Source organism: Epinephelus moara, chromosome 21, assembly GCF_006386435.1.
Source record: "Epinephelus moara isolate mb chromosome 21, YSFRI_EMoa_1.0, whole genome shotgun sequence".
Classification (NCBI taxonomy): Eukaryota; Metazoa; Chordata; class Actinopteri; order Perciformes; family Serranidae; genus Epinephelus; species Epinephelus moara.
In genome coordinates this window covers 35942131-35961615 of record NC_065526.1, presented here as the reverse complement: position 1 = coordinate 35961615, position 19485 = coordinate 35942131, and the positions used below count along the sequence as shown (strand labels likewise).

At 40.8% G+C, this 19485-nt stretch overlaps 1 protein-coding gene across 2 annotated transcripts in view; it reads right to left on the bottom strand.

Annotated features, from left to right (window-relative positions):
- map4l (microtubule associated protein 4 like) overlaps window positions 1-19485 on the bottom strand; it is a 148318-nt gene that overhangs the window by 23257 nt on the left and 105576 nt on the right. For both annotated transcript variants that reach the window (XM_050033787.1, XM_050033786.1), the window contains exons 7-11: window positions 10711-11066; window positions 7757-7948; window positions 4352-4457; window positions 2024-2083; window positions 1114-1355 (exon numbers count right to left, since the gene is read on the bottom strand). In XM_050033787.1, the coding sequence (XP_049889744.1) occupies window positions 1114-1355; window positions 2024-2083; window positions 4352-4457; window positions 7757-7948; window positions 10711-11066 (956 nt within the window). The remainder of the gene's footprint in view (window positions 1-1113; window positions 1356-2023; window positions 2084-4351; window positions 4458-7756; window positions 7949-10710; window positions 11067-19485) is intronic.

The following is a 19485-nucleotide window of genomic DNA, read 5'->3' as shown; positions in this document are numbered from 1 at the left end:
ATATTTTGTATCTATGCTGCTCTCTGCTGGACAACACTGAAATGCAATAACCTCTTTTCATTGTTTTCTGTGTTAAGATTTGATTTTGTTATGGAATGGAAAAGGCATGCCACAAACAAATTATTAAGTTATTAAAGGAGCTCTATATGACACTGGGAGCATATATATGATTCAGAGGTTGTCTGCACACGGCTCTCAACATGGACGTGGCTGAGCCAGCTAGCAGCTAACAGTGCTAACATTGTAAACAGTGCTATTGATGACAGTAGTGCTGTAAGACTTATCGGAGTTAGCAAGGGGAAACCGGAGGGTGTGCACTAAGCTTCTACGACAACGCCCTGCCCATATCAATGATAACTGGCGTATGAGCACAATGCAGAGCGGCGGTAATTAACTAGCCAGTGGGATATACACAACCAACAGAGAAGCTCGGTTTACAACACACACAGACTAAGCGCACCTCATTCTCTGCTCAGGACACGATTACTCCACATATCTTTACTTAGGAAATAGTTGCTGCTTAACATGTGTTTGTCATGTAACTAGTACACAGCAAATGCAAACATTATAAGGAAATATATAGAACAATGTGAATTGTACATCACTTTTTCTATTTTCTTTGGCTCCGATGTGTTTTGTCTGTGTGGCAGCTGTACCCCTCCCTGTGATCAATCACTATATGTGATTAGAGCCAATCATGCATCACAGCTGCTGCCATTGAACTGTATTTATGATTATTTTGTCAGCTGTTATGACTGTAGTAGAAGTAGTAATTTCATTGACTTTGCAGGGCAGCACTTATACTTTATTTAGCAAACTACCAGGATATTATTCCTCAAACAAGTTGAGATTTAACAGTGTTAACTGTTCACGGACTGACTGATTAGCATTTGTTCTGACAGCAAGTCAGGTCCCAGTGTAGAGGAAGCCCTCTGACTAAAATATGTTATTATGATGTACAGCACATAGTAGCTATTTGAATTACAAACCAACTGGAGCCAAATCATTTGCTGATACAAGAAAATCATTCTGCAGCATTTCAGTAATCTTGACAGGTACATCTCTGTTCTGAATTATTCATAGACCTCTCTTGTACTGTCTGTGTGGTCCTACCTTTCCTCCGCCAGGCTGGTACTTGATGTTGTCAATGGATCCAATCTTGGAGCGGATGTTCTTCAGGTCAGGTGTCGGAGCATTAATGGGCCTGGGGGTTCGAGGAGCGCGGGGCACCGGTGGCTTCTTCTCCATTGGGGTTTGCTTGGGCACTGGGGGTTTAGTGATGACGCGGCGGCGATGAGTGTTTTCACCGTTAGTAGAGGCAGCAGGAGTGGTGGTGGGGGCTGGGCGAGGACGGGCTACACAGTAAGGAAGAAACAGTGACTAAATCCAGTGTATAGACATAAATGACCTAAAATAAATACACTAAACATTCACAGAATTAATCTGTGCAACCATTTTATTTCACAAGTCATGAACAAGTGAACTAACCATTAAAATTTCTGCCAGATCAATTGTCATTTGATGTGCAGTTTGATGTAGGGGGTCACAACGCCTAATTAATTGTCTGAGTAATTAACAATCTGGCTGACAGACAATGGATGGATTTCTCTCATGTCACTGCTGTCTGCAGTTTGAACAGATCAATGATCATATGTCCAAACTTGCTGCAACACAGAACAGACAGACCATACTGTCCATCTCTCAGACCTTTTCTTCCTTTCATCCATGGTACATGACACAAAGTAATGCTGCCTTTCTCTCTCTCATCTTCCTTACATCATGGCTGGTCAACTGATCCATACATGCCAGTATAACTGTCACAGGTTCATTCTGCCCAACTTTAGAGGTGCTCAAAGCAGCTTTGATTGAATGACCATATATAGATTTTCTAACCATAGCCTTTATCTTATTCTAGTGTCATTTTGAATTCCATAGGAACCATACAAAAATAAGTATTGTTTCTGATTGTTCTTTTTGTTTTGTTTTGTTTTTTAACTATCTGTCATTTCTCTGAGGTTGTTACCTGTAGTTTTGGGTTTCTTGGCCTCTCCTGTCTTGTTCTCGGACTTGTCATTCTTGTTTGCTGTAAGCAGGAAACATAGAAAACAACTTTAAAAAGAATAGAGTGACACATGATTCTGATAGCCTTTACCAGATACCTCAACACTCATATAACTCATATAACTGCAGCAGGACTGCAAAAACACTGTGGTAAAGTGAATCCTCATTTGTGAAAACCTGGTCAAGCCAGCTGTTGCTTTGATTTTGATGTGCATCTGTTCGTGTTATTATGACTCCGGTACTTGGAGCAGCCAAAAAGGACAAAGAAAGACTTGCATTACAGCAATAATTTCTCACGTCATATACCACATATAAGTCAGCAAAGAAGGCCTAATTTGATAAAACAGTTTCCATAACAGGTTTGCTGAGAGGCACAAAAAATGCTACTTAAATGTTCCTATGACTACAATCAGAAACAATTTGAAGTAGTTTCACACTATGCACATTACTGCAGAGGGAAAGTCATTGCAAATGATATTATAACACACACATTTAAAATGTTAATTCTTAAGCTTTCATAAATTAAAAAAATGTCCTCCATTAGAGGACTGTTCTTTGTTGACCCTGACTATGATCATGTAAAATCTGAAGTCATTGTACTATCTCACTTCAAACTCAATTGAAAAATTAACGCCCATGTTTTGAATGTTTCCATCAACTTTGAAGCAGTTAGCTGTTCTTAGCAACAAAGCTCTGATGAACCCAACTCTGGATAACTGGTAAAGAAACAAGCATTTAGCAGAGCAGAGCGTAAATAGACTTCTTTTCATTGGTGGTCAGTCACGAGTCAAAATTAATGCTACTGTCGCTCCATGTGTGTTGGATGTAACAGAAAAGGGTTCTCAGCTCATCAAATAATATAATAATCAGTGGCCTAATGCATCTATATTTGCTGCTCTAGGTACCTCTTTAGCATCAGTTTCGACACATCAGGGACAGTGTGCCAATTTCCGTTTGTAACACGCATAAATAAACCTCTGTGTTCACAGGAAATGTACAGTTTCCACTTGTTATGTGCATTCAGTGTTTTTTTCAAAATAAACCCATCCACCCTGACCTCCTTCCTACATGGACTTTCTCATTTGTTTTTGTTTTTTTGCTACATCGGTTGCTCTGAGCATCTAATAATGACACAGACCAATATGTTTCATACAGACTCTGAGGGTGTCTCGGTTTCTCAGTATCAGATGCCGAGGGACATCGACCAAGCGTCAGTATTTGAGGAGTTGGCTAGAATGGATTGGTTTTCCATAGCGACTTTATAAGGAGATAAAGCAACATGGCCGTGGGGTAGTTGGTAGAGTTTTTCCCCCCATGTGGCTCAGCAATAAATGCAACTAGTCAGCAAACACTGAGATGTTCCATTATTTGTTGTGATATATAAAACTGTAGAAAACTGGAGGACTCTGAACAGCTGGGACTTTCAGCTATTTTTCTATTGCCAAAAGCACATCAAAAGTAAAAGAAGAAGGCGACTGGCTGTCAATCTAAAGTCTTGCTATGCCAACAGAATCCTGCAGTTGGTCGCTCACTTATTAGCTGTCAAATGTTCCTGACTGATCAACTGTACAGGAGATTTAAGGGCTTCTGGTGAGTTAAAAATTGTGTTGCAGGCCATCTGAGCAAAAATGAGTCATTTCACCGTTTATGGAGGAGTGACAGCGTGTCCATCATGTTGATAAAGTCTTGCTGCATGTAATGCTGTCATCACGTGGCAGAAGCATTATGAATTCTGACTAAACGGCTGCCATCGAGGCAACAGATACAAAAGTAATGGAGTTCACTCATGCAACTAAAATGAAATATGCACCTAGCAGTACATAACACCCAGCACTGTGAACTGGGTGAATGAATCATATTCTCTGAGGGTGCTGAGCTGAAGTGCACAAAAAGCAGTCTATCATAGCTCTGACTGAGTCATAGCTTCCTCTCTGGGAGAGGTGAGATACTGTTTGTGATGTGCGGATAAAAATATCAGTCTGGTGTTTTCAAAAGCCAGCTCTTGAATCCGATAAAGTGTAACATATGGTAGCAATTCAGTTTGCCTGTTGCCTGGAGTGGTGCCAGTTTACATTGTGAGTCATTTCCAAGCTACTGTAGAGAGTTCAGGTCCTGTTGTAGAGGTCATGTTGCACTTTCAACACTATGAACTAGCCAGAGCAGAGTGGAGATACTGTCTGTGACAACAGTGTTCATATCACACAATCGGGGACAGAGGGCAGGAAGATGCTGCAGATATAACAGAAATGAAGATATTGTGCAAACTGTGAAAGTGTGTGTGTGCACGTACCAGCAGGTTTACTTGCAGGAGTCGCAGAGGAGCCATTCTTATTGGCAGTCGCACGGGGTGTGGGCGTGGCCTTTGGCACAGGTGGGCGTTTCTCATTTTCTGCAGTCTGGAAATCACAACACACAGACAGATGAGCTGTGGGGGTGTTTATTTGACTGTTTGTGAGTATGAGAGTTTATCTGTTTGTCTGCATGTACTGTTGCTGCTGTGTGCACGAAGGCGATGTTATCCAGTTTTCTGGTGTTATGAGAGGCCAATCGTGCAACCATTACATAAGTAGAGAGAAAGAGAGAGAGAGAGAGAGAGAGAGAGAGAGAGAGAGGGGAAAGAAACAGTAGACAGACTTATGACAAACAGGATGGGAGAGGAAGGAGGAGGATTTATGTCTCATAGTTAGATTAAAAAAAAAAAACAGAACTACTGCCTGCAGTTGTACGCCTCCGTGCACCGGTCAAGTTGCACTTCACATCCATGCCTGTGAAAACATGGATGCTTCACACATTTTTCTCCCCGGCAACCAAGAAGATCTATACAGTTAGTACAGTTTCAAGATGGACACCCAGGACGAGTGTCACCAATTAAATATCTGACCAAGTGTCTACCCTTCTGCTCCCGAGAAATGATGTTAAGTAATGGCCAGAAAAGTGTTTTTGCAGAACATTATGATGTCACAGTGAAGTTGACCTTTGACCTGTTGGATATAAAATATCATCACTTCATAAATCCTGTTGGACATTCCTGTGAAATTTTGTCATAATTAGTGTATGAATTCTTGACTTTTGTCCAAAAACATGCTTTGTGAGATCACAGTAACCTTGACCTTTTACCTTCGGCCACCAAATTCTAATCAGTTCATGGCTGAGTCCAAGTGAATGTTTTTGCCAAGTTTAAGGAAATTCCGTCTAGGTTTTCTTGAGATATCAAGTTCACGAGAATGAGACTGATGCAAGGTCATAGTGGCCTTGACCTCTGACCTTTAACCACCAAAATCTATGCAGTTCATCCTTGGGTCCCTGTGGCCAGTTGTGCCAATGTTGAAAGAATTCCCCCAAGGCGTTCTTGAGATATTGCCTTCAAAAGAATGGGATGTATAGACATATGTATGATGGATGGTCACTGATGTCAGTCTTACAGGATCGTGTAGGTACAAGAGCTTAAAAATCCATATATATTTATGATATATGATGGTGGGAATGCATTGATTGTTTAATAATGTGTTGACATTTAAAAAAACAGAGCCAACACATACACATTATCAAACAATGTTGAATAAATAACATAATTTCACATGAAAAATATCTTTTAAAAAATATTACTTCAATTACCTTGTTACTTTATATAATACATCAGAATTTCCTCTCCAATATCTATTTTATATTGCTGTGGAAACATCGACAAATTTCTCCTTCAAACAGCTGTATTTATTCAAGTTTCCTGCCAAAAAACACATTTTACAGATTATATTAAATGCATCATTATAATGTTAGAATTTACCCTAAGCCAATGCTCATTTTTCCTAAAAAAAAAAAAAAAAAAAAAAAAGTGAATCTATTTATAATGAAACTCAGTGCAACCTCCGTTAGCTGTTGGTTGAGGCCACCGGCTGCTAACAGCTAACAGCTAACAGCTAACGTTAACTAGCTCTTGTCCTGTTGATTTCAACACAGATTTGTTGCTCACAAAAAATATGGTGTGTCCCCTAACACACTCAAAGTGAGATGACTGCGTCCTTTCTTTCTGAAGTCTATGCAGAGAAGATTTGCTTTTCCCAAACATGTTTTCTATTGTCTGTTGAGGACAGGACGCCGTCTGCTACTATCCATCTCATCACACAACAGTGAGATCACAGAGCCTATGTGCCAAACAGTCATTGTATTCTTCTTTTACCTGCGTATTATCATTAAGTTTGTGGCCGTTAGCCCGTGCAATATTGATGTGAAACAACAGAAAAACACCAGCCACTGCCATCGGTGAATGTCATCTTATTAGCAGATAGGCCCTTGGCAGTCAACAAGGCTAATATCGTCGGAAACTGATGTTCGACCAATTAATCAATGCATCTCAAAACAATGGGTCAAACATCTATATCGGTAGACAAAGGGCCTTCCTCATGTTCCAACTTATATCTTCTGGAGTTAATACTTGTTAGTTACAGAGGGACACATTACGCTCAATTTGCAATTGTAACTCAGCTGCTTAGATATCTACAGCCAGGCGCTGGAGTTGATCTCCACTGACTGCAAAACTTCAGGGCATGATGGGAAAAGACAACATTACATTTTAAAGAATCCTTTCATTTTTTTTTTAGTTTTAATGTAGGGATTTAGATTTTAATAACCTGATTATGCACAATAAAGTTTGTTTTGTTGACAGAATAAATGTGGTCAATGGTAACTTTTATCAGACGGAGAGGTTGAACATATTCAGCTTACTAATAGTTCTCACAGCTGTACATAATCTATATTAGTTCTAGTCTAAAATATGAGTAATACTGATTTCAATCTTGAAGTATCAAGCAATACAAACAATGTCTGGCAAGTGGGATGTGAGGATTCTTAAAATAACATCTGGACAGACATTTAGTTCTAACGGTCAGAATATCTGACAGAACACTAACTTACAAGTCTTGTATTTCTGCCCTGTGTATTTTGACGATTGAATAACATTTTGTATTTCTTTAGACTCAGAGGAACAGGTCCAGCAATCAAGTCTGGGCAGCTGAATTATACACTGTGGTAAACTGATATGATGGGTGCCTTATATAAGGATTCTAGCCCATCCACATTATTATGTAAAATAACTGAGTAATATGGAGGTTAATCCATAAATGCTGTCATTATGATCACAGATAGCTTATATAGCTTTTCATAGGCTCATAGGTCATACAGAAAAACATCATTAGGACAACAATCATTACTGAGCACAGGCTGAATGGATTGGCCCGATAACATTTTATTAAATTGGGAGCAATCTAACAGGAGGTAAATATTTCTTTGAGTTCCTGTATGAGGCTGTTGGAGACTTTCCGTCTTAACTGCACCTTATTTTAATAGAACAACAACATATTTGAAAGATTAATACCAATACATTATTTGTTATAAATAACAGTTGATGATATTAAAACAAAATCAGCTTAGCTCATATCCTCCAGCATTGTCTCTGGTTGATGATTAACACCAGACATGCATGCTGGGATACACCAAGTCTACTTTCCCAAAGTATCCTAGATAAACAACAACACTTCAGGGCATTTGGACTGAGTTAAATGTGATTTTGAACTGTGATGATATTTCAGTAGTCCACAAAAACACAGACTGACAAAGTAAAATCGTTTTAAAAATGGAACATACACAATCAGCCAATTTGCATAGGAGAAACAGATTTTCCTGTGTGTATTATACTCACCTTGGCAGCCTTGGTGGAGCCAGTTGCTGTTGGCGGCCGCTTGGCGGCAGTGGGTGTGGTCGCCTTGGGTACAGGGCTTTTTTTATTGGCTGAGGTGGGGGAGGGGCGTTTGGCCGAGGTGGCCTCGCCATTGGTGGAGAGGGTGGATGGGCGGGATTTGGCTGAGTTTGGTTTAGCTGAACCCACGTCAGGCTGGTGATAATGAAATTAAAAGAAGCCATAATATGGTAAAATAGCAGAGAGGAGGGAGGGAAAGAAAGAAAAGGAGGACAGATAGAGATTGAGAAAGAAGAAGCAGAGATGAAATCACTGATTGCAAATGACAGCGTGATATGGCAGCAGAGCCAGCAACCATATGACAATCATAAAATAAAATCTAAAATCAAATTAGCAATTTATAGCAACTTTAGAGAGCTCATGGGTCATAAATTATAAAATTATAAGCCTCAGATCTGATGAAATGAGCAGCAGTCCAAAAGTAGCATATGATATGGAAATCAGCTCTCAGATGTTGGACACACACATACACAAACATTGAGAATCTAAATGATGAACATAATATTTAGTACTAAGTACTTCAAGGCGCAGTGGCACATTAAAATTCATCTGTGCACATTCAATGAAGAGGCAGTGCTGGTAGTTTTTGAGTGACTCAGTCACAACTCGCAGTGCTAGCTGCTGAACTGCAGTAGCTTGCAAGGTAACTGCTTACAGGCCAGCAAAATAGTTGTATAAAGAGAACTGGATGTGGCATTGAGGCATTGTGGCAAGCTTCCACAATGCCTGTTTAGTGAGGGTGCATAGATGAACTTTGCTGTGCCACTTCCTGTGCCTTTAGTATGTTTAGAAGTGCTCAATATTATGTCCATCATAGTGACAACACACAGGGCTAGTTAAACTACTGTGGCTTGCAAGCTGACTGTTTACAGACTAGCCTAATGTATAAAGAGAACTGGATATGGCGGTGGAGGCAGGGCCCAGTTAATTCCCATCAAAGTTACAGAGTGGTGCATAAAGCCAATTAAGTTTAACTTCCCAGGTAAAAAGTTATTACTACAGAGCAGACGCACTACAGACTTTGACTGGCCATGTGGCTAACTTAGCCTTCTGCTCACTTGAATGGGGACAAAGTGATGTAATCGAGCAGCTCCTCTAGACTTTCAAAATTTTTTAAAACTGAATGGATCAAATCCTGATAGTGAAATGAGTCATTTCACAGGGGTTGTGATGCTAACACAAAATGTAGCCACTTATTTACAAATGTCTCTTTGACAATGCAGATTTTTTGTTGCCGTGACAGCCCTGGAAGTTGTACTTACACAGCTTGGCCACCATATCAAATTGACTTTGAAGCGTGGCGGTGTTCCTGGGGTCTTGGCTAGCCAGATGTGAACAAGCTTGCACCAGTCAGCCACAACAGCTCTCTCAGTTTCCGTCTGTTTTTGCCATATTGTGCTGTTTAACCTCTTTTCAGTTTGCAAGCTTGTTAGCTTGGTGACTAATGAAACAATAACATTATATAATTTAGGGACTGTTCATTATTTATGAAGGGGCAAGGGATGGTGCGCTAATATTTTTTTAAGGACTGGGGAAGGATTTATGTTTTTGTGGCTTAGAAGAGGGGCATACAAATTTACATGGTTCCATTTTGTATTTATTTTACTGCAGATATTTAAAGAAAACATGCCTTCCAAGCCTTCTGGATTGGAAGGCATGTTTTCATTCTTTTGCCAAAATTACACTATATATCATTGCCAGACTATGTCAAAACAGAAATAATTGTAAGAACAATTTTTCAATTTTTGGCCAAGAATAAACTGTTTGCGCTTACTAACATGCACAATAACAGTTAAAATCTGAGGCTTTTTTTCAACTCCAGGACTTTGTCTTCAACCTTTAAATTTACTTTCACACATTAAATGGTAAGTTTAAAAAAATGGTGATGGGAGGGTTATGCATTTTCTCCAGGTTTTTCAAAGACAAATTTGTGCTCTAAAAACCAGCCTCTTTTGGCCTCTTTTGTAGCACAGTTTGTTCTCCATCATAACCCACCACCATAACCTAAAACAATTTCAACAACTGATTAATTGTTTATCAACATTCCAACTTGTCCTTTATGAGGATTTGCTGCTATTCTTAGTTGTTCAAACAAAACAGGTAATTTGATGACATCACTTTGGGGTTGACTGAGACAAACCTTTTTTGCTGTTTTTTGGTATTTCATGGCCCGATTGAGAACATAACCTGCAAATTATTCCATAATGAGGATAATGGTTAGTTGCATCCCCAAATAAAAGTGGATGGTGTGTCACAGCTAATAAGCTATTATAATTAGCTTCCTCCATTTTGGACTCTCTCGCTTTCCATTTCCCCAAGATGGTTTGCTAATGGTCAATATTGTGAATTTGCATGTCAACGTTCAATAAATTGAACTTGACACAAAAGACCTGCAAAGATTTAATTTGTCTTTGTGAGCATATTTGTAAAATTGATTCAAAAAAATCAATTTTGTTGCAAACTTTCACCCATCTAAAATGCAGGTGTGAACACACACACACACACACACACACACACACACACTCAAGAGATCAGCAGGAGTAGTAAAAGCGGTGCACTGGCTGAAGTAGAAGATATCTGTAATTTTTGCTATCAGCCTGAGCATTTGTGTGTGTGTGTGTGTGTGTGTGTGTGTGTGTGTGTGTGTGTGTGTGTGTGTGTGTGTGTGTGTGAATGGGCAGGGCTTTGTGTGTCTAGCTCAAGGACACTTGAACAGGCTGTTGTTGGACACACCGGCTGTGGCAGGGTTCAAAACTGTGACCTTTGGGTGACGAGGCTGTTTCTGTGACCACTGGACACTTTCACTGTGAGTGTGTGAATCTCTTTGCAGGAAATGTGTGTGGACAGCAGTATTCTCTGTGTGTGCATGTGCGTGCATGTGTGTGTGTGTGACCCACCTTGCTCTTGCTGTCAGGGCTCGGCAGGGTCTTGCTGCCATTGCCTGTGGGAGACTTGGCTGTCCCTTTCCCTCCCTTCTCGTCCTTCTTCTCGGCTGGCTTCTTCTCCTCTTCTTTCTTCTCATCTTTGTTGGTCTTCTCCGGCTTGTCTGCCTTCTCTGCCTTCTCAATGGCCTTGTTGTTCTTCTCCATCTTTTCTTCATCTTTGAGAATCTTCTCAGACTTCTGGTTCTTGTCTGGGCCACTGTCCTTCTTCTGCTGTTCTTCTTTCTCTTTCTTGTCAAAGGCGTCCAACTTGTCTGTCTTGCTGGACACGATGTCTGTCTTCTCCTGCTTGTCCTTGTTGTCAGATTTCACTGTGAGAGAAAGATTGTCATCGTCAGCATCGAAGCTTATTTTACCAAGAATTGCAAAGGCAAAAAAGTCTTCAAAGTTGTCAGTGTACATCCACTATAAATTGCACACAATTCATTGCACTACAGTACATGTGCTTTACCATTCACAATTTCACAGCTTGTGAACAGCAGAATTTTTGAAAGGTACTGGAGGCTTTTGTATATTGAGCAAAACTGGTCGGAGGCACAATTTATTTCGGATAAGAAACCTGATAGATCGTGTGGCAAAATTAGAGCGCATGTTTAATGTACTTATTAACACGTGGGAAGATCATGGTTTTGTCGGAGTCTGATCTGTACTAACTGCCCGACCAGACGCTGTTGTCTTGTTGCTCTGTTCTGTTGTTTTTTGTTTAATGTTCTGTGTCACAAGTTGCCCTGTTGAGACATTACAGGTCTCTCAGTCTGAGTCTATGTTTAAAATTTCTATTAATGAAAAATGCTTTTTTGTAAGTGCAAATAAATTATTTGAAGAACATAAGCCATGGAGAAAAAACAATTCTAACAGGTCAGTTCAGAGGAGTCCTCTATAAAAAACTCTAATATTTGAAATGTTTCGAGCAATGATTCATGTGACTTTTTGGCTGATGAAGCCCAAAAAGTTCAACTGTGTGTGTAAAATAACCCTGATGATCAGCGCTGTGTGGCCCACAAAGCAGGCGCACTGGAGCGTCCACTACTTCCGGTTTAGCACTCTGTTATAAAATTGGCAGAAAATGATTCAATCCTGTGGCTCTTCTAGACTTTTCCAATATTATCAGACCAAATGGATCAAATTCTAATATTGAAACAACTCATTTTGCAGGTGTTGAGACGCTCAAAAAAATTGTATCCACTGATTTACAGATGTCTCTTTCCCAATGTAAGTCTATGGCAAAAAGTCTTTTTGGGCCACAGGGAATCACATGACAGTTACATTCAACTGTTTGGCCACTATGAAAATTAGCTCCAAAGCCCCTTGCACTGCCTTAGGGCCTGGCTGAATCAATCACCGCACTTCACAGAACTCAACACAGTGGCAATGAAACCCCACCGCCAACTAGCATCTTGGCTGTGTAATTGCATAGTGACCCAGACACGCCACCACACAAATATAAATTATCATACATTAAAGGTATAAATAGTGCTCAGCACAACAGCATCGGTCACTTGCGTAAGCTACAACTATAAATGCCTTTACATCAGTGACTGATGTCCTGCCATGCTGCCATTTTCTGTTTCAAATTCAAAGCCCTTTGGCATTTCATACATGGTCCAGCCACAAACTAGGTTTGGACCTATTCTGTTTTGTTTCTAAGGTAAGGTTTGGTTAGTTTTCTAACAGGGTTACACTACTCTGCCTTTTCTCTAGAGAAGCAACCTCATTATTTGCATGACCACAAGAGGTAGATGAAGACCCTTTCGGGCATTTGAGCAAATCAGTCTTCTGACTGTTAAAATTCCTTACATGCTAGTAAATGTAAAAGTTCCTGTGTAATCAGCACTGCAGCCAAAGCTTATAGAATGACATCCAACAGAACTTTTGAACTCTTTAAACTAAAGCACAAACTCCAAAGTCAGAAACCTGACTAATGAGACACGACCTGACACTTCTGAGGACACACTGTATCTCTAAAGTGTAAGAACATTTTCTCTGACAAAATCTATCATATCAAACAAACACTGTTAATTGCGACTGCACTTTGGTCATTTATAGATTTGTTGGGTGATTTTATGTAGGTCGCACCAGCAGATGATTCTGGGTCTGGTTAGTAAACAGGTCAAGCCCAGTTATTCAATTGCCCTGCATTACACAAGTGCCCACAATGGTCATGTTGTATCTATAAAATCCACATCAGTGAGGTCATACCCAACCCTGATAGAGGAGGTGAGAGTTTATATCCTGGCCTTGATGATAATGCACATTTCTCACAATTTTTATAAACTCAGTGGCACCTCTGTCTCCTATTTCTCTGCTGTACATGGTGAAAATTGGTGTAAATTCATACCTATAACTATAAAAAATATCCTCAGAAGGCTTTACCGTTTGTCAAACACACGACACCATTTACTCTTAGACCTCCATGACAGCAATGGTGCAGGATATCTTTATGCACATCCTCACATGTGTGATTGTGTCTATGTATGTATGAAAGACATAAAACATTTTGTTTCATTTCATTTTTCAGTCTTACATTGTGTTCATGTTAGGGTCTGCTGTTTGGATGATGATGTTATTTTGTCCTAACCAATTAGTAGTGACTGACATCCCCTGGAGCGTCAGAGGATACCATCCACTGACATCATTTTCACTCTACACAGAAGTGGCAGTGGCTGCAGTTAATTTTCTATTTTTCATTGAAATATTATACAAATGTGGAGGACTTGCACAGATGTCTGTCTTCCACTCCTCTAGTGGTTTTTGTGTGAATTTGTCTAGTTTTTCTTGCTGTGACATAGAAAGATGACACATTATTAACCCTTAGAGTTCTGATGAGAACAACACCAGACCTGTTTGAATAGCTTAATAAATATTGAGATGTGGCCATTGATGCAGAGGTCTGCAGGCTAACATGTCTTGGCCTTTGAGTGACTTGTTTAGTCCTGATAAAGGCAATAGCGTCACTTCTGACATTTAAATAAGTTTACTCTTGTTCTTCTTAAAGGGGTACTTCAGTGATTAAGTCATAATGTCGGTGGACTTGTGAGACAGATTAAAAAAAAGAAGCAGTCAAAATGGTCAAATGTGGCAGATGCTGTGATATCCTGACTGTTAGTCCTTAGTATGGGTCAAACAGACCCCCAGAAAGTCACCGTACCTTGAAGCCAATTTGACATAGTGACCAAACCGTGTAACTACAACCTCTGAGTCACAACCCCCAGAAAATGACTCGTTTTACTGTCAGATTTTTATTCATAATATTTCAAAAGTCTAAAAGAGCTGAAGGACTAAATCACTGTATTTCACTGTATTCGAATTAGTGGAGGGCTAAACTGGATGTTAGACACTTGGCCAGTGAAGTCTCTAGTGTTCATGCTCTATGGGCCCAACAATGCAGAAAATCCAAGTATGGGAAGTTTTTTAGTTTCAAGCACCACTGATCAACTTTCGTAGGAATGAACAGGGTCCACCTCCAACACTGTATCCAGGTCTCTTTATATATCCATGGGACCAAAGTTACAAAATGCTAATTCCTACAATTCTAATAATTGATCTCAACAGCATCTTTCCCTAGACCCTCTCTCCCTGTCCCAGTCCTCTAAAATCCATGTCCCCTGTTCGTATACAGGCTTACTGTTACAAATCTGTATACTCCAAGACTAATCCAGGATAACCTTGTTGACGTAAAGCTCATCCAGAGCCACAGAAGACATTATAAACCTGTTTATAAATGTTCTCCTAATAATGAGTAAACTAAACTTTATGGGTACAATATGTGGAGTACCTCTTTAGGGATGTTTTAGTTTATATTTACTTATAACTTAATTTAACTTACATATGCAAGGGGGAATTCTATTTCTAAAAAAATACTTATTTCTTAAATCAGAATTTAGATTACAGTGTTCTTCATTTTTGTGCTATTATTAAAACACCACACAGGGACATCTCTCCTCCTCAGAGGAAACACTAGGTCAGACTGGGTCTATCACCAATGTAGCCAACAGCTGATTCATGGGAAGAGCACAGTATGAGAGAGAAAAAGAGAGAATAAGGTGAAAGACAAGGGAAGAATGACAGGGTTATGTGAGCAGAGGGGGACAGAAGAAGTTCAGGAGGTTGAGGGGGTTAAGGACAAACAGGCGGCTGGGCTGAGGGATGGTGGGATGGGTGCTGGGGGAAAAATACAGGGGCTCTTTGTTGCCACTGAGACATCTCTTTCATAACAGTGACACAGGACAGGCCTATGCTATGCCCAAATGTCCCCTCATTTCCCTCTGTGCTGACGTTTGCTGTGTGATAACTGCTGTATCTCATCTGAAACCATGCCAATTTGCTGCCGTTGTGTTTTCTCCAGCAATCAACCGGTCGACATGAAGCAGGTCCCTCTATGGCTGCCATTAAACAAGACACATTTTGTTGTTTTACATTGAGAACAGCTCGTGTGGTCATGCAGGAAACAGAAAAAAGCTTAATTAATTTTCTGTGTTCAGAGTTACTCTCATTTGGAATTTGGTTATCCTCCTGCACTTCTGTTCTCACTCTCTGTCTAATGCTATTGTTTTGTCGTGCCTTATTAAGCTAGAGTGAAGTCAGTTCCTGTTTGCAATGTCACGCTGATGTTAACGCAAACTCATCACTTGCTGCAGCTGCTTCACAAAGCCTCTCTGTGACACCTACTTGTTTCATGAATTTTAATGTCCTTTTTTCCAAGATCCTTTGCAGTGTTTTGGTCCTGTCTGATGTTCGTGTCTGACAGAGAAAATATGCATCAATATTATCCATTTCATTTCCAGGAAAGAGGTCTATTGTGTATAACGCTCATTACAACTGTAGCTCTTTGTCTTTTTCCGAAGGCATTCTGCCCTTAATCTGCTCTGGGTGGTGTGGCAAATTCTACTTTGTTCTTCCTGCCATAGACAATCAAAAAAAAAAGCATTAAAACAGCACCGCTTATTTAGCATCGGTGTGCTTAACAAGCAGCTGGGATGAGAAATCAGCACCTCCAAGTCTGAGGCCATGGTCCCTAGCCGGAAAAGGGTGGATTGCCCACTCCAGGTTGGGGGGGAGATCCTGCCTCAGGTGGAGGAGTTTAAGTATCTCGGGATCTTGTTCACGAGTGAGGGTAGGATGGAGCGGGAGATTGACAGGCGGACTGGGGCGGTGTCAGCAGTGATGCAGGCGTTTAACCGGTCCGTTGTGGTGAAAAGGGAGCTTAGCCAGAAAGCGAAGCTCTCGATTTACCGGTCGACCTACGTTCCAACCCTCACCTATGGTCACGAGCTCTGGGTAGTGACCGAAAGAACGAGATCGTGACTACAAGCAGCCGAAATGAGTTTCCTCCGCAGGGTGGCTGGGCTCAGCCTTAGAGATAGGGTGAGGAGCTCGGACATCCAGGAGGGACTCGGAGTAGAGCTGCTGCTCCTCCACATCGAGAGGAGCCAGTTGAGGTGGTTAGGGCATCTGGTAAGGATGCCTTCCGGACGCCTCCCTTGGGAGGTGTTCTGGGCATGTCCAACCGAGAGGAGATCTCGGGGCCGTCCCAGGACACGCTGGAGGGATTACATCGCCTGGCTGGTCTGGGAACGCCTCAGGGTTCCCTCGGAAGAGCTGACGAAAGTGGCTGGGGAGAGGGCTGTCTGGGCTTCTTTGCTGAGGCTGCTGCCCCCGCGACCCGGACCCGGATAAGCTGAGGATGACGAGTATGAGTGCTTTACATTGTCGGACCTATGATTGACAGTTTTTAAAAAAGGATCACTATCGATGCAGTGGAGCCAGAGATAGCATCAGACAGAAACATAGTTAGACAAAACATACTCAAGTCAAAGTCCACATTATAGGTTGTTTCAGCTTTCAACCACATCCCATTGCTCTTCAATGGACTTAAAGATTGTTACTGTAAGAGTAAAATAACATTTTACTCTCCAATTTCTGAGATTTCAGGAATGCAGTAAAAAAGAAGTCTGATGAGGTCAGATGATCAGACAGGATGTAACCTCCCAGGTTACACTCATTTATTTGGAGGAGAAGATGGACAGTAAAATTAGTAACCAAACTGTCCTGTCCTGGAAGCCAATTTGCATTTCCTGAGATAGTGAAGGCATGACCCACCCTACTCACGCTGACTGACTAGTACTCATTGCCTTTGTCTGCTGGGTTTATTAGGTCTGGGCAAGTGGAGTGAGATTGGTTAGGATTAGGGTTAGAATATCATGGCAATCAGAGGCATAACAAGGCAGAATAGATGGGTCATGCCTTTGCTATCCTATTTACGCCCTGTAAACATCAGCCCTTGTAACACAGAGATCGCACTATAGCGCCGCTACGAAGTCCCTTCTTAACGTACCATTTGCATTTTTACACAGAACCAATCGACCGAAGCATCACTCCACTCCCATGTGCAATATTAGTCTGCATCCCGGGATTAGAGAATCAAAAGAACATGTAACACAACTGCATCTACCTCAAGTGTGACATATAATGCAAGCGTTGGCAGCGCTTTCTGAACAAAACAATGGCAGTGACATGGCAATAACAATCATTTACTGTCCCTGTTATATGGCTGCTGATCTCGTCCTCTGCTTAGAGGGTAAGAAGCTCCCAGACCTCATTGTTTTCCGAATTTGCAGACATTTTCGGCTGCTGTTGATCTTCTTTGAGTTAGCCGCGAACAGCTACTTTTTAAATCTCCCGCAGTGGGTCGCACACATGTCCCATCGTCAGAATGTCACACCAGTTCAGCCCATGATCCCATTCTGCTGGCTGTCCAATTTATGTTGTATGTTTCGGCGCTGTGACTACCTCCATTCCCAGCTCAACTCTGTCCCCCATTCTTAAATTGTACCTTTTATACAGAACAGTGAGACAACATTGCAATATTCCTGCTTTGTACAGGCAGCGTAAAAAGGGACCATCAATCACAGTTTACAAAACAAACTCATGCTTCAACTTTGAAGAATTTGTAACATTTCAGGCTGCCCCAACATGAAAGGTTTAGATAATCTGGATACATTTGTTTTTGCTAACACTTTATATTACACATATTCACCATGAATTAGTTGCTTATTAGCACACATACCCTGGCTCTTTATTAGTCATTATAAAGCACTTATTAAAGCCTTATTCTACATGACCATATTCTACAACTGCTCAGCCAAGACCTCGCCTTCCCTCAATAACCTCCTCATTACTGTGTATTAATAGTTACAGTAGTAAGGAAGTTGTTGTCAGTGTATTACAATCTTAATATGCTTTGCTCAGCATGGGCCTTATAAGATGGTAGCCCTACACGCATTATCTATTTTCAAATCTAAAACGTCCCATGGTGGAATTCTGGCACAGTGGCCTCGAGTTTTTCCAAGGTGTAACCCATCACTTAAGAAAATGGTCTGTTAATTTGAGCAGAGTACAGGAGGCAACTTTAGAATAGGGAGCCTGTGTGGGTTACTAAGTGTTAAACTTTTAGTGAATTAGCTATAAACAAAACCTCACTTTAGAATGAGGACTGTGTTTTAAGTTAGAAAGACTTAATCTTATGGTCCCGGTCAAATATGCCCAAGAATCCCCCCATAAGCAACTGTCTATACCATATTGTGAACCACAGCTATATTTAGAAAGCACCATAGCCTATCTAGCATCAAAAAATGGGGGATTCATTCTTAACTAATGTTTCAGAGAGCAGGGCGAGTGTATTTTACACCACTCGTAAATGGAGAAAAAATGTCTGCTGTTACACAATATCATGTTTATATATCATGTCATAAGGTTTTATCTGCTTTCAGAGTGGTTTTGAGATGGTTTGGTTTCCGAGTTTTTTCATTCCACATAGCAAAAATGATACGAACATTTTTATGGAATTAAAAAGTCTAAAAATGCATAGAACTTAAAAAACACCTCTCATGTTAATAAGTTGTCCTAGAATAAGGTCATAAGAATAACTCAATTTTGACAAAAATGTCAGAAAGAACCTCATAAATAAGGTGACGATAAAAGCCACACTGATTTAAATATATGGGTTGTATTATATGACCATTTATAACCATTTCAACCATCACTGTCCTCACTGCTACTGTATATCATAAAAAATCTTCAAAACTGTGATCTAATTGTAACTATTAACTATTAGTTTAACATTTACTAACATTTAATCCAAAAAAAAAAAAAAAAAAAAAAAAAAAAGCAAACATAAGACTTGCATGGGGACCCAGAACAGTCTCAATGTACAGAAATTTGCAGCACCTGTAAGTATCAGATTCTTAAACATTTTAATTTAGTGCATTTTGGGTCACTTAACAAAAAGTCAGTTAAAGACGCTGTATGTAAGAATGTGGCCAAAATGGTTACTGCACTCAAATTCAAAATACTGCCCCGAGTCGTGTCCGCCCCCCCTCCCCTACAGATTCGAGGTTGCTGGACAGCGGCACGCTGGAGACTGATTTGTTTGCCCACAGGCGGCTGCCACGGCAGGGCCGCGTCCTTGATCTTCGGTTTTCCAGCGGACCGTTCGAGCAAGTCCGGCTTCTCTGCTGCTAACGCTGCTGCCGGGATACAGCTGAGGAGGAGCCGGCTGCTAATGCTATGTACCGGGACACTGCTAATGCTGCTTGCCGTGCTGCTGTAGCTCAGTCGTAACTGTAACTGATGCTGAGACTCTACTGACTGCGTGACTGGTAGACGGCGGTGGGTGGCGCAACAGGCCAAAACACAAATTCAAAACATAAACATGATTTGCGGACCGTAAAA